At 43.0% G+C, this 13712-nt stretch overlaps 1 protein-coding gene across 1 annotated transcript; it reads left to right on the forward strand.

Annotated features, from left to right (window-relative positions):
- The first annotated feature begins 7 nt into the window (after positions 1-7).
- wnt7ab (wingless-type MMTV integration site family, member 7Ab) lies at positions 8-7107 on the forward strand. The gene is made up of 4 exons (XM_073470296.1): positions 8-154; positions 788-1014; positions 3458-3729; positions 6625-7107. Exons 1-4 carry the CDS (start codon positions 84-86, stop codon positions 7105-7107), a joined length of 1053 nt encoding a protein of 350 aa, XP_073326397.1. The 5' UTR covers positions 8-83.
- The last annotated feature ends 6605 nt before the right edge of the window (positions 7108-13712 follow it).

A 13712-nucleotide genomic window follows, 5' to 3' on the forward strand; every position in this document is an offset into this window, starting at 1 on the left:
TGTGCTGTGATCGATCGGAGAATAAGCGAAGCGAGTTATTCATCAGCCACAGATCGTTGCATGAAACTAAGAGCCGGGCCGCAATGAGTCGGAGAACACGACGCTGGATTTTAAGAGTTTTACTTTGTCTTGGGATTGTTTATTTGAAAATTGGGTGAGCTGCGCTTCTTTGACTTCTCCTTAATTTGCTGTAGGCTACTCTCAAAGGCAAAAACGAGACTTTAATACCCGACGAATTAGACTTGTATTTGTTGTTAAGTCTTTAAAAAGCGCCTGTTGTGTCCCATATTTACTCAAAAGGCAGGCAGTCGATTTTTATAAACGATAATAAAACATGTAGGGAAGAGCGGAGGCTTATCTCAGTCAGACTCGTGGCAACTGCGTCCTTATCACTTAATGACATTTCCTTCATTATACCTCTGAGGGTCGGTGAAACTCGCACTGGCATGATAATTAAAAGTACTTTAAGTAACTTCAGTAACTTTAATGTCGCCTTTAAATGACAGATTTAGTGATGCATGTTAAAGAGTCTAATCTAAAGTGAAACAAATGATTTTGGTGATATTTCCTTCTATCATAAATCCTGAAAAACTGTGTGTTATTTCCACAGGGATATGTTATATTTTAAAAAATATATTATTAATATTTATCAAACCAAACAGTGAACACGCATTTGATTTTAAACGTTTATGGAAACTCTGAAAAAATAGCCAGAAAATATGAGAGAGGAAAAGAAGACATGGTCGATGGCTTCTTTCTCTCAGTCATGTCCATCTTCCATTCACAGTGGCTTCTCGTCGGTGGTGGCCCTAGGTGCGAGCATAATCTGTAACAAGATCCCCGGTTTGGCCCCCAGACAACGGATTATCTGCCAGAGTCGCCCCGATGCCATTATCGTCATCGGAGAGGGAGCCCAAATGGGCATCAACGAGTGTCAGTTTCAGTTCAAAAACGGGCGCTGGAACTGCTCTGCGCTTGGAGAGAGGACAGTCTTCGGAAAAGAGTTGAAAGTGGGTATGTTGCTGTCTGTTAAACGTTTCGCTCACAGTTTAAAAACATTTGTTCTTTTTCCAGCTGTAAACACAATTTATCAGTCAACTCGCATGTTGACGCGTATTTTGCGCGTTGTGCGTAAAAAGCGCACAGTCTCTCCTTTTGGTTCTTTTGTGACTTCCCACAAAAAAAATGGTTATAATCACAAAACGCAGTGGCCAAAGTGATTTGCAGGATTTAGGCCTATCATGAAGTTAAATCATGACCCGATGCCCAGAAAGAAAAAGGCATCTATTTGTATTTGCGTGTGTCTTCTTTCCTCTTCTTCACATTAAATGATCATCTGCATCCATGGTGTAAGGAGCATCCCATAAGGAGCCAGTGTCATTTACATCAGGCCTAGTTTTGCTCTAGACTTCTCATTGAGCGGGGCTTTCTGAGCATGTATAAAAGGTATCTGAAGCCGGTGCTGTAACAAAGCTCTTGTGAATGTTTGCAGCCTTTCTTTTCAGAGTCTCTGGAGACACATTTTCACTGGTCTTTATCCTGTCTAGTGATGGGTGCTGTGGCTCTCACTGTGAGGACGTAGCCCTCTTACCACGGGTATAAGTTACAGTGGGGCAAAGCCAAGAGGAAAGCAGGAGCTGAGAGTACTAAATTAGAGAAACAAATTAGTTCAAAACAATGTTCCTGCTGCGGAGACAAAAGTCTCCTCTGAACAGTGGAAGAACGTCCGGGGATGCTGAAATTGTGGCTACTATGACCTGATAAATTGGATTAAAGCCCTATTAGGTTTGAGTTTGAGCGGTGAGTTTGATAATCACAATGGTGGATTTGTAAAACCATTTTGATAAAAATCTTTTAATATATGTCAGTTCTGAGCCGGGCCAGGACTATTGAAGTAAAACACAATGGTCAGTAGCTTGCACCAGCTGTTTGAGGCCATCTTGCCTGCCGCTGTTGGAAAGAAAGGATTATCTCTCCGTGCTGTTGAAATGAAAACAGTGCTGTTCGACAATCTGTTCCTTTATGAATGAGTGGTTCTAGCTCGTCGAGAGTCCTGGCCTGTGTGTCTTCAAGGCAGGAGTTTATGTCTATAGCTTGGACAGCCATACCAAATAGATTGGTTTCACTGATCAGCTTAGCGTAGAAGGCCAAAGGCTGTAAATGAATGCTATTGTTGATGCTCAGGCTGAGTGGAGCTGTGGAGCTTGTGATTGTTCTTAAAGCGGCGGAAGAATGACCAGTGAGCTGATATAATGCTCGTGGGTGATGCAAGGTGCATCAGCTTCGAGCCATTTTTTGGCCCCGGCTATGTTTGCACTTGAACTTTGTTGTTACACAAAGGTGTAGGTCCACATAAAGAGGTACAGGACTCTGCAGAGATGAAAGAGGAACAAACACGGCAGAAGCACAGCGAGCTGGCACTTCTAGTCCAACTCACACGGGCTCTCTTTTTAATATCTTCCACCTCTCATTACAAGGTTATGAAGAATTCATTCCATCTCTTGTGGTGAACCCGTGCACTCAGAACTGCAGGGGAAAAATTAACAACGGTGCTGTCAGAACTGGCTGACTGCACCGACACACCTTCTTTTTTGGCACGGAGCCCATCAAGTCTATAAAAGCGTCCACATAATTGATGCCTCAATATGAGCTTTTTTTTTTCAATGGCAAGGGCACCCATCCAAGATGTTTATCAAAAACATAGCAGCCTCACATAGTGGAGCGGGTGGCAGGAGGAAGGCAGCACAAAGAAAAGTCTGGTGTTTGTTTTGAACAAACAGAGACAAGAGGAGTTTATTTACACACAGATATGATGGATGTTACAACTGGGAGTTTCCTGTTTGCATGATAATGAATCACAGATCTTGAAATTAAAACACACTCCATGTTGATCTTGTTTATGAACATGCATGTTTATTACATTATGGCCTGTGCTCACTTGCTGCTCCGTTTGCATGAGACAAGGCTTCTTATAAGATACATTAGATTTCCTCTTTGTAGTCTTTTTCCTGGGTTTATTTATCGACTTGAGAGCTTTGCTACATCAGGATCGGTCTATATGAGTCCCTTTAGTTATTTGTCGATATTTCCGTGTGCGTGTAAATGATTTGTTAGCTGGACTTGGGCGAGATAACGGCAGGATGAAGATTCTAGTGTCAGCGCCTTATGAGTTTACACAGAATGTGACAGTTTTCTGAGCGGATCAATAGCCCTTCCTCGCCGACAACCCTCTTATTCATACTGCTTTGTTGACTATACCGCCGGTGGCCATTTTGGTTCACGGGCAGGACAGTTTCCAGGTCAGGTTTCAAAACACTGCTAACCTTGAGTGATATGTCAGGAAGACTGTGATGTAAGCACACATACTGTTTTTCTATAACACCAAAACATTCTCTATTTCAAAATATCTCAGTGCAACATTTTATTCATCACTTGTGTTTTTTTCCTTCTCTGCTAGGCAGTAAAGAAGCTGCGTTCACCTACGCCATCATCGCAGCAGGGGTGGCCCACGCCATCACAGCCGCCTGCACACAGGGCAACCTGAGTGACTGTAGCTGTGACAAGGAGAAGCAGGGTTTCTACAGCGTAGACCAGGGCTGGAAGTGGGGAGGCTGCTCGGCAGACATCAGCTACGGCCTGGGCTTCTCCAAAGTGTTCATCGACGCTCGGGAGGTCAAACAGAACGCCAGGACACTCATGAACCTCCATAACAACGAGGTGGGACGCAAGGTAAGTGATCGGAAATAGGAATGTGTCTCTTTAGGCAGCAGGATTGCTTTTTTTTATTGTGGGTGTAAACCAGCATTAAGGCGCATTATAAGGTTACAACAACTAATAAATAATAATAATAATAATTTGACACTTTTTCGCTTGTTTAAAGGTGCAATATGTAAGCACTGGCCACCTGATGAATTCATACTAATAGGGGCAGGATATCACCCGAGTAAATGCTAACTGCTGCTAACTGTAGTCTGTTTATACATCATGACTGTGGCTGCTTGTTAGCTCAGTTAGCCGTGCAGCTAGCCAGACGACCTTGGGAGTGTTGGTGTTCACGCCGCTAGCACAAGAGCTTTGGACCACTGGGAGAAAGAGGTTTGCAGGCCAGGGGCTATAGCATGCTAACTTGAGAAAAGATCTCTGCAACGCGGTACATAGATTTTTTTTCGACATAACATCAGAACCGTTGTTTCTTCTGTTCATAATTTTTGTCAATTTTGGAAAATGTTAAACTAAAATTTTTACATATTGCATCTTTGAAATAAGACAAGATATCCACATCTGATAGTATCGAAAGACGCTATGAAAAAAAAATAAAAACAAATCTAGAATCAGATTTTCAACCTGTGTTCGGTGACTGTTTCTGTACCAGCACTGTGTTGCAGGTTGTCCCTAAATAAAGGGATTATATTTTGTGCTCCTTCTGACATTTTTCTTTTCACCATCGTCTTGAAAGTATCAAGAATCATTTCTATTTTATAGTAGTATTGTATCAAAGTTTAAATTCTGTTACAGTGACAATCTTTGTGCATTACCACCACCTACTATGACAAAGGGAGAATGAAAATAAACAGAAATTATCTAGAAGGAACTTGATTTTTTACAAGATATTATCATGTGTTTGTTATTAACATGACGTCGATCTAACCGGGGATTTAACCAGTCTACGGCCGGCCTCAGTAACTGTTACCAGTCTCTACCGTGATGTGGTGTGGGTGCACCTTGCCAAAGATGTGGGCAGCGGGGCCAAGATTGAACAAGCAGTGGAATAAAGGGCTGCTTTTAGGGGAAGAGCTGAGTAAGTGGCAGGGTTTGATTACAACCCAGATCTCTGTGCTGAAAACAGATTGACACTGTACAAAAAGGCATTAGCCCAGTCCCCCCCATGCTTTGCAGCTTTGCACCGCTGGGACAGTATACAGTTACCTTCATGACATACCCCACACACAATTTCTCACCCACATCAGGTGCAATATGCTTGTACATGCAGCAAAGGTGTGTTTACTGTTTGGTTACTAGGTTTGATCATCACCGAGTGTCTCTGTTGCTGTATAGAGGAGAAGTTGTGTGCACTCCACCTGCATCCAAACTGGATCTTCATCCTGTTTAAGTTTTAGTACAACATGCAATTGGCCTTTCTTCAGACAATAATAAAGTAATAACAAACTTTTAATTATTTTTTCAGCCAAAGGGTATTAGATCATAAAAACAGAGCTTGAGAGAACAATAAAAGACAAATTTAGCAGTACAGGATGGTGTTCGTGAAGTGTCGACCGGCTCATTTCGTGGCTTTTGTGCATGCATGGCTACAGAACACTGCAGAGTGACAAAGAGACTCCAGTAAGTCTAGAGGTTAGAGATTGAGTGGAATGATGTGCCAAACAGCTGAAGTGAGGTAGGAGTTAGTGAAGAATAAAGAAGCAGCTTTGCCCAAGTTAACTCATATCCCCTCTCCCCCTTCTGCCTCGCTGTGCCAGAAGCCCCTGATTCACACAACCGACACGTCTATCCCCACACTGGCTGAAAAGACCTCCTCACACACACACAATTGTACCTAGTAGATCATTTTCTACGTGCGTTTCAGGACCATGAATTCAAATTGGCTTATCTGGACAGCTAAATTGCCTCCCAGGGAAAAGACTGCACTTGTGGATTCAAACTTTGCACGGCTTTTTCTTCGTCTCTCTTCTTTCTGCTGATAAATAGCCTCTCTGTTTTGATAGCCCCCCCCCCCTCCTTTATTTATGCTAATCAAAAGCAGTGACACTGAGCAGGAGCGCCGTTCACAGCTCCCCGGTCGAAGACGTCTACACAAAGGCTGTCACAAGTGTTGGTCACAGAACAACTGATGGATCAGGGAGTTGAAGCCAAGGGTTTTATGAAGTGGTTAGCTCAGGGGAAAGTTGTTGTTTTTTTTGCTTCTTGTTCACACGTCTGTATTTGGGTTTTATCGTCACAGTTTACTTGCCAAGAACACGGACGCATAAATATCTCGTCAATGGCTTTAGAAGACCAAACTCTGAGCATTTTAGCAAAAGGAAATCGCAATTGACCTTGTTGCTAAAGAAAATTCCAGTTTCAGTCAATGGCACTTCTCATTGTCATCAGTTCAGGGTTTAGCGGTAATCCTAGTCACTCGGCGCCTTGTACAGTCACTCTTGACATTTGTATGTTGTGTGTGGTAACTACACACACACAGAGCCTGAAATCTGATACATTATTTTGGCTTCTGTGTGTACGGTATCACACTGCTACGTGGTGGGGCTGTATTTAATCCTCAAATGGTGTATTTGTCAGTCACATTGTTATTAAGTTGCACGTTTGTCACTTGCCTGTTGAAACGTGAATGGAGACAGTTTGAAACACACCAGGGTTTTATAAGATATGTCGACATACCATGCATTAGAATTTGATTAAATTATGAAAATATAAAAAATATAACCCTATCGTATTTATTCAGCGGATAAATTTGTGAAATCATTATTCTTGCAAACTGCCTGCTAATTGGTTTTAATAACCATGTATGGCTGTTATCAACCTATCATGAGAACTATGAGATCACTCATCACCGCTGTGTTTTTACAGTCGCTTGTTGTTACTACGATCCTGTTTTTGTGTCTCTAGATCCTGGAGAAGAACATGCAACTGGAATGCAAGTGTCATGGCGTCTCAGGCTCCTGCACCACCAAAACCTGCTGGACTACACTTCCCAAGTTCCGCGAGCTCGGCTACATTCTCAAGGAGAAGTATGCCCATGCGGTGCACGTGGAACCGGTCAAAGCCAGCCGCAACAAGCGCCCTAAATTCCTCAAGATCAAGAAGCCTTACTCTTACCGGAAGCCCATGGATACAGACCTGGTGTACATAGACAAGTCGCCTAACTACTGTGAGGCGGATCCTTTGACGGGGAGCTTGGGGACACAGGGCAGGGTGTGCAACAAGACTATGATGCAGCACATCAGCGGCTGTGACTTGATGTGCTGCGGCCGGGGATACAACACACACCAGTACTCTCGCGTGTGGCAGTGCAACTGCAAGTTCCTGTGGTGCTGCTATGTTAAATGCAACACCTGCAGCGAGAGGACAGAGGTATACACATGCAAATGAGAATATTTATTGGACGGTGTGTGTGATGTATGTGAGTGTCTTTGCGTTTTAATGGACAAACTGGAGCAGTCAAACTTTACAAGAAGGCCGTCACGACGGTCTTTTCACACATAATGAGGAACTACTGTAAGCTGAAGATGGGGCGTCGTGATTCTTTTGCACACAAAGCTCTTCAACCCTCTTCTCGGACTGTCGCGTTCGTTGGGGTGCAATGTCGGAAACACAGCGGCTGTAACCGTACCGTGGCATGTGGGACTGGGTGACCACGGTGTGCGTCGGTGAAGCAGAAATGTCAAGACTTTAAGCTATATGGACGATATGTTCTGACATTTAAGAAACGGACTTGGTGGATGTGATTGCTGGGCAGGACACACTGCTGTAGCTTTTCACTCTGTGCACGGACGAAACGACACAGCCATTCGGAATATTTAACACACTGTATTTAGAGAATGAAAATAATTAATATTAATTTATTCTATAAGAAAACTACTGATTTTGTCCACTATGGATCAAAAATAACTAAATGTTGGGAGTTTTTTTTTTTTAGTGTATTAAAGCAATCAAAAACTTTGTCCACGGTTGACACACTGGATTTGAAACTGCTGTAGGCTACTCACATTGACCTTCTGAACCTCTCATGAGTTTGTCTCCCCTCTGTTTGCTGCTAGTCTAGAGAATCCCACTTTGTTGAGGTAGAAGGCTGTATACGCTCTACTGACTGCCTTCGATGGCAACGCTTACTTCAAGCTGATTTAGCTTAACAGGACTCGTTCACTGATCAAAAACACAGGCACATTTTCCACTTTTTTGGTAAATATTGGTTAATAGAGTATATTTTGTAAAAGCCTATTTTTATATGAATGTCTTATTTATATCTTTTGCATATTCGATGTCAAGTTCTGACCCTTACACCTGTTTTTAAATCCTTGTGAAAAGAAAAGCTGATCTATGTAAGTTGGCCCCTGCTGTCACTGCCATAGTTGTGTAATGTAAGTGATAGGAACTGTCTGTATGTGTCTGTGTTCAAACGTCTGTGTTTACTGCGTTTCATGACTACTACTGATGGAATACAGGAACAGAATAACACTAACAAGACGTGACTTCCATTATTGCTTCCTCATACATCAAGTCTCACGCTGGTCATGACAAAAAAAAACCAAACTACAATTGATATGATGTGTTTAAAGGGGCAATATGTAAGAAAATAGAGTTAAACTGAGTGCATTAGAGGCAGTTATGGGTAACTCTGGTGATATACTGCTCCTCACTTGCTATTCTCTCATACTGCACCTTTAAGTGATTCAAAATTGAAGAAAAGAAATACTGACCTTCACATATTCTCACCTCAAAGCAGATGTTGAACCTTTAAAACATAAATGACCTCAATTGCTCATTATATAGGAGTCAGTTAACCGTTAGAGTCACCACTTATACTTTCAAACGAACATAAAAGTAAATCTTCATTTACGGTGGCTTTATTGTGGTTTGCATCATCATCAGGCAATCATAAAGTCATAAAGTAGGGATGCAAATTCTCAAACATATGGCCACCACGGTGGTAAATCAGTTTTCAAAGAGCTTATCCTACAAGTCCAATGTGTGCAGTGGTAGGACGCCGAAAGAGAGACGTCCTTTGAGAGGGGAAAGTTATTCGGGCTTAATTGAGGGCCCATCCTGCAGACTGGGAAGCAGTTGAATGTGTCAGAGGAGAAAAGTGTTTGTGCTCTAATGGTAGGGTACCAGTGTAATTGATGAGACTGGCCGGGCAGACTGTCACGGAGATGACTTGCTCAGCCGGGGGAGTGGGAGCTGTCAGGTGATAGATGACTCGCACATCTGCTTCATTCACTCCTGGGCCACTAGTTGCTACAACAACTCAAGCGCAGCAGAGAAAATGCAGGGCAGTCTCCAAGAGAGGCCGGCCGACATGTCAGGGAAATGTTAACGATGCTAAAGCCCACAGTCGTTACAGATTCCACTCTCATCGGCCCTGGAAGTGGAGTTGGGAGACGGGCCCGAGGTGTTGACGGAAAACCTGCTCCCAATAACCTCCTGGGATTGATGAATGTAGCCTGTAAAGTTTTCACCTGTGCTGTATTTTTTAGAGCATTTCCACATCGGCATTTTTTCCTTGTAAAACCTCCCTTCCTCCCTTTCCATTCAAAAAACAGAGACACATGAGAATTCAGGTTTGATTTACAGTAGATTAGCCATATCGTGTGTCATTGGAAGTGATATTCTCCCTCAGAATAAAGAGAAAAGGGCGTGAAGGGGATAATAGCCGAGGCTTGTCCCTGTCTGACAAAAGCTTCCAGCTTTCATAATATTGATACAAAAGACTCGCGCATAAGAAAAGGCAGCTGCTCTAAAAGCTCTGGTTAAACCCAAACTAGGGTTTTGTGTGTCACATTATCCAATGAAGAAAACACTTACATCTCAAGGGTCATTCGCAGCAATCAAACATTTGAATGACAAAGGCAAAATCCCTTAAAGGATAAGTTCACCCAAAAATGAAAATCCATCATTATTTTCTCACCTTCAAGCTGATTGAAAGTTGGAAATTTCATCATCCATAAAACATTCCTGGAGCTTAACAGCAAAAGAGCCTTGCAGCTTTTCTCCATAACAGCTAAAGTAGAACATTTAAAATGTTAAAAAAACAACCAAAGAAACACATAAAATGGCTCCATACAGCTCGTCCGGCGCAATCCAAGCCTCCGGAAGCCCCAAATTGATTTTAAAACACATTATTTACACACTTTTTAAAGTAGCTGCTAAGCTAAAATCATTAGCATGCAGCCCGTCTGAAGTGGGTGCACGAGCTTGACCGCGTGTTGGTGGTGTAAATAACGTCTTTTCAAATCAAGTTGGGATCTCGGGGCTTCCGGAGTCTTGGGTATCGCTTGACAAGCTGTATGGAGCCATTTTATGTTTTCTTTTTTACATTTTAAAACAAGTCCCCATCTACTTCAGCTGTAAAGGAGAACGCTGTTTTGCAGTGAAGCTCCAGAAATGTTCTGTAGACCACACAAGTTCACCTGACTTTCCATCGGCATGAGGGCGAGTAGGTAACAACTGAGGAATCATTTTTGGGTGAACTTATCCTTTAATGTGGTGCTCAGAGTCGACAACCAGCTGCCCTTAGGTTCCACTAATGCAGATTAATCGCGAGGATTTGCACCATCAAACATTTGATGCTATAATTTACAGCTTAACGTGCCCTTTAACAAAAAAAACAAAACAAACAAACAATGTAGCTGAACGACTGTTCCAGATAATCCACCTGCAGTGTTTTCCAGTCAGGTGTAAAACAACCACCACACAGAGGCCACAGTCACTTCATCTCCTTGAGTCACAAACACAAAATAACCACCTTCTTTGATATCGCAGCCTAAGTCAGACACCCTGCAGGATCACTGCAGCGCTAATTATACTCTTAGCTGTGTTTCTCCATAAACAGGACCAGGCCCATGCCAAGATGTTCTGGGGTGTAATATCCATGTTGCTCTGAAGTGGGGTGGCGTTCCCCTTTGGAGTTTTGTTTATAAACACACACACACACACACACACAGACGCACAAACACACGCACTCGCCCGTCACCTGCAGTAGTTGGAAATTGGTGGTGGCTGCAGATTTATGGTTAGTAGTCTGGCTCACTCCCTGTGTTATTGCTGGAGACCTGCCACAGCTTCCCTATCTGCTCCCATGACCTGTTACATCAGGGCGGCCCAGCGGCGTGCTCCAGCCAGCAATCAAAGCCGTCACAGCCAACAATGAGCCTTTTAAAACATATTTAAGCAAGATCCATCCTGCTTCCTGTTTTATCATTAGATCGGCCGTGACTGCAGCAGATTTATAGCTGAAATTAAAAAAAAAAACTGAACCGATGATGTAGATGTTTGTAGGAAAGAAGGGATCGAATTCAGGATTTATTTCCGGATATAAAAAAGTGATCACATTTCTTTTTATACAGTCTGTAGTCTACACAGTTTGTACAGCAGTTTAGTTCTGTATTTGTCTGCATTAAAGCCACTCACAGAATTAAAATCGCACATGAAACATCTTGTCTTCACCTGTGACGACCGAAAGAATGCCACCAATGAAGAAGGAAATGACTCACAATTTCACAGTAAAAGAGTTGTTAAATCATACATTTTACAGAGCCTTCATTAACACAAACCTCCGTCTGTGTGAACTGTTCTGTTTCAACAGCTTCCAACATTTCACTCAAACAAGTGGACAGCGCTAAAGACAATAATTTGAAGGAGGAGGAGGGGCGAGAAAATGTGCTCTCCAGTTTTTTCTCTCCCCTTCGCTCTCTCTGACCATAAATCTTCTGACACATGATTATGTCAGTCATACTTTTGTTTTTCCTCTGGTTGAGACATGCACAAGCACCTGAGCGCCGCAAAGTAAATTGCAGAGCACAAGGTTGTCTTTATGTGATTCCAGAGATACTGTATGGGTGCAGAGCTCATTCATGCACTCTCTTAACGGCGTGCTGTTTGAGGCTCTGCGATGGGAGACAGAGATAACCGACAATATCCACTCCCCGCAAGAGAGATCCACAACTGCTTGGCCCTCACAGGGTCTATCTCACTTCCCATGGTCTATCTGATTTTACAGGTAAACACAGTGGTCAAATAGCTCCGAGCTATTGTCAACGGCATTAAGGTAAGAACACAGGCTGGGTCTGCTCTTTGGGGGGATTTTGAAGGAGCCATTTACGCTGATTTGAGTGAGCATAGCGGCCCGCTTAACCTGCCTTTGAAAGCTTTTGAAATATGTAATCATGGAACCGTAATGCATCCGAGAAATGGGGTAATGAGAACGTTGAATGTTAAAAGCTGCCTTTGATGGTGTGTAGCGCTGTATCTTCAAATGATCTGAGCACCCCATATGATACTTTTCCTTGTTTTTGGAGTGGTTTGGAACAGGGCTATGGAGGGCCCTCATACCTGCCCCCGACCCCCCCTCCGCCCCCTCCAAGAGAGACGTCACCTGAGCTAAGCTTACAGTAATCCTCCGACGTCTCGGGCGTCCTGACACGGGATGTTTTGAACAAAAACACAAACGCACTACAACCCCGTAAGACTCAGAGACGCTTTGGAAATATCACTGATCTTCAGCCAGCGTCATTTCAGTTCGCCCTGACAGCCCTTCTCTGCCCTTACAAAGAAGAAATTGGCATCTTCTCTCCTTGATTTGATCATTTCTCTTTGATTTGACAGTATTGCAACCACAGTTTGATTTGTGAGGCTTCACTCCTCAGTACCTCTTGATTATGAAACATTTCCTCACCCAGACAAAACGTTCAAACGAGAATAGAAACTGAAATTAAAAACTGTAAACACGTCCAGGTGTGATCTTTTCCTTTTCATATATGAGGCAATCAACTGATCAGTCAGTGCCGTTGTGGTCTCCATTTTTTATTTCCTCGACTGTTAACGAGGGAAAAGTGCACAAACAAGCTGCTGGGAAGTAAACAATCTGCGTGTTCTTTACTGATGGTGTCATAGCTTCCATGCTCCTGTCTCTTGGCTGAACAGTTCAGAGGGAGTTGCAATGAATTCTCTCCTCTAGCATCTTGTAACCTGTCCAGACACGCTCCTAAATGTATCACTGCAGAAAGCTATGAAACAATTTGAGCTGATGCTGCCAGTTTAAATAACTAAACCGTGTGGTCAGAGCTATTATATCATTAATCTTCTCCCTTCTCTCCACTCATGCCCTGCCAAGACGTGGAAACACCCTCACCTTCAACCCAAAAGAGGTAAAGAGATACCTGAAAGTACTTCTTTTGATATGTATCCCACAATGCTGGTGACAAAAGTGTTTTGAAGTCAGTGCCACAGACCTTTTCATCATGTTATCTTCATTTCATCCCCTGCTGCTGGATTGAAATGCATATCCCAAAACAGACGTTGAGAGCGAATGATTTTGCTGTAACAACACGTTCTGCACAATTAGATTTTGCGTGTGGGGGTCACAAAATGGCTTCTGCACGCGGTTAATTGTGCACACAGTTCGTGTCACTGATGTCATGAACTGTAATAACCACTTGTATGAAGTTTTATGTCTCCTGCTCCCTGTAAATAATAGCCAGTGTTGGCTGTAAACAAGGAAAAGGCCTCTGACAGGTGGAATCTCCGGTCATTCTGCTCATTCCTCTAAACACATTTTTTCCATTCGCTACTTATACCTCTACGATACTTGCACAATAATTACCAAGGTCCTAATCCATTTAAAAGAAAACTGAATGGAAACGAGTAGGTAATGTGCACCGGATGACCTCAGAGTCATGGAGGTCATGTGGTGACAGTGCTAGATGAGGCTGTGACAGTGGTAGATGATCCTACAGTTCATCTCAGGGTCAGAGGTTTGTCTGTAGGGCAGGGGAACACAGCTGGATGCTCCGCTCTGAGGTCAGCCTCAGTGATGGTAATGAGATAAAGAATAGGACAAAAGGGAAACGGGATAAAGAGAGCGACGGAGGGGAGAGAATCTCACTTTCACTCGCCTTTAATGATTTTACAGAGGCTTTCCACACCTACAGTCTGTTGATTTATGGTTTTTGTAATGTTATATTGCTGTTGTTGTCTTT

This window comes from Pagrus major, chromosome 7 (genome assembly GCF_040436345.1).
Source record: "Pagrus major chromosome 7, Pma_NU_1.0".
Taxonomy (NCBI): Eukaryota; Metazoa; Chordata; class Actinopteri; order Spariformes; family Sparidae; genus Pagrus; species Pagrus major.

What these genes read in the sequence shown, in the direction of transcription:
- wnt7ab (XM_073470296.1), top strand. Translation starts at nt 84, where the DNA reads ATGAGTCGGAGAACACGACGCTGGATTTTAAGAGTTTTACTTTGTCTT. An exon ending in ATTGTTTATTTGAAAATTGG is followed by an intron (nt 155 to 787) that starts GTGAGCTGCGCT and finishes TTCCATTCACAG; the next exon opens with TGGCTTCTCGTCGGTGGTGG. An exon ending in ACAACGAGGTGGGACGCAAG is followed by an intron (nt 3,730 to 6,624) that starts GTAAGTGATCGG and finishes TTGTGTCTCTAG; the next exon opens with ATCCTGGAGAAGAACATGCA.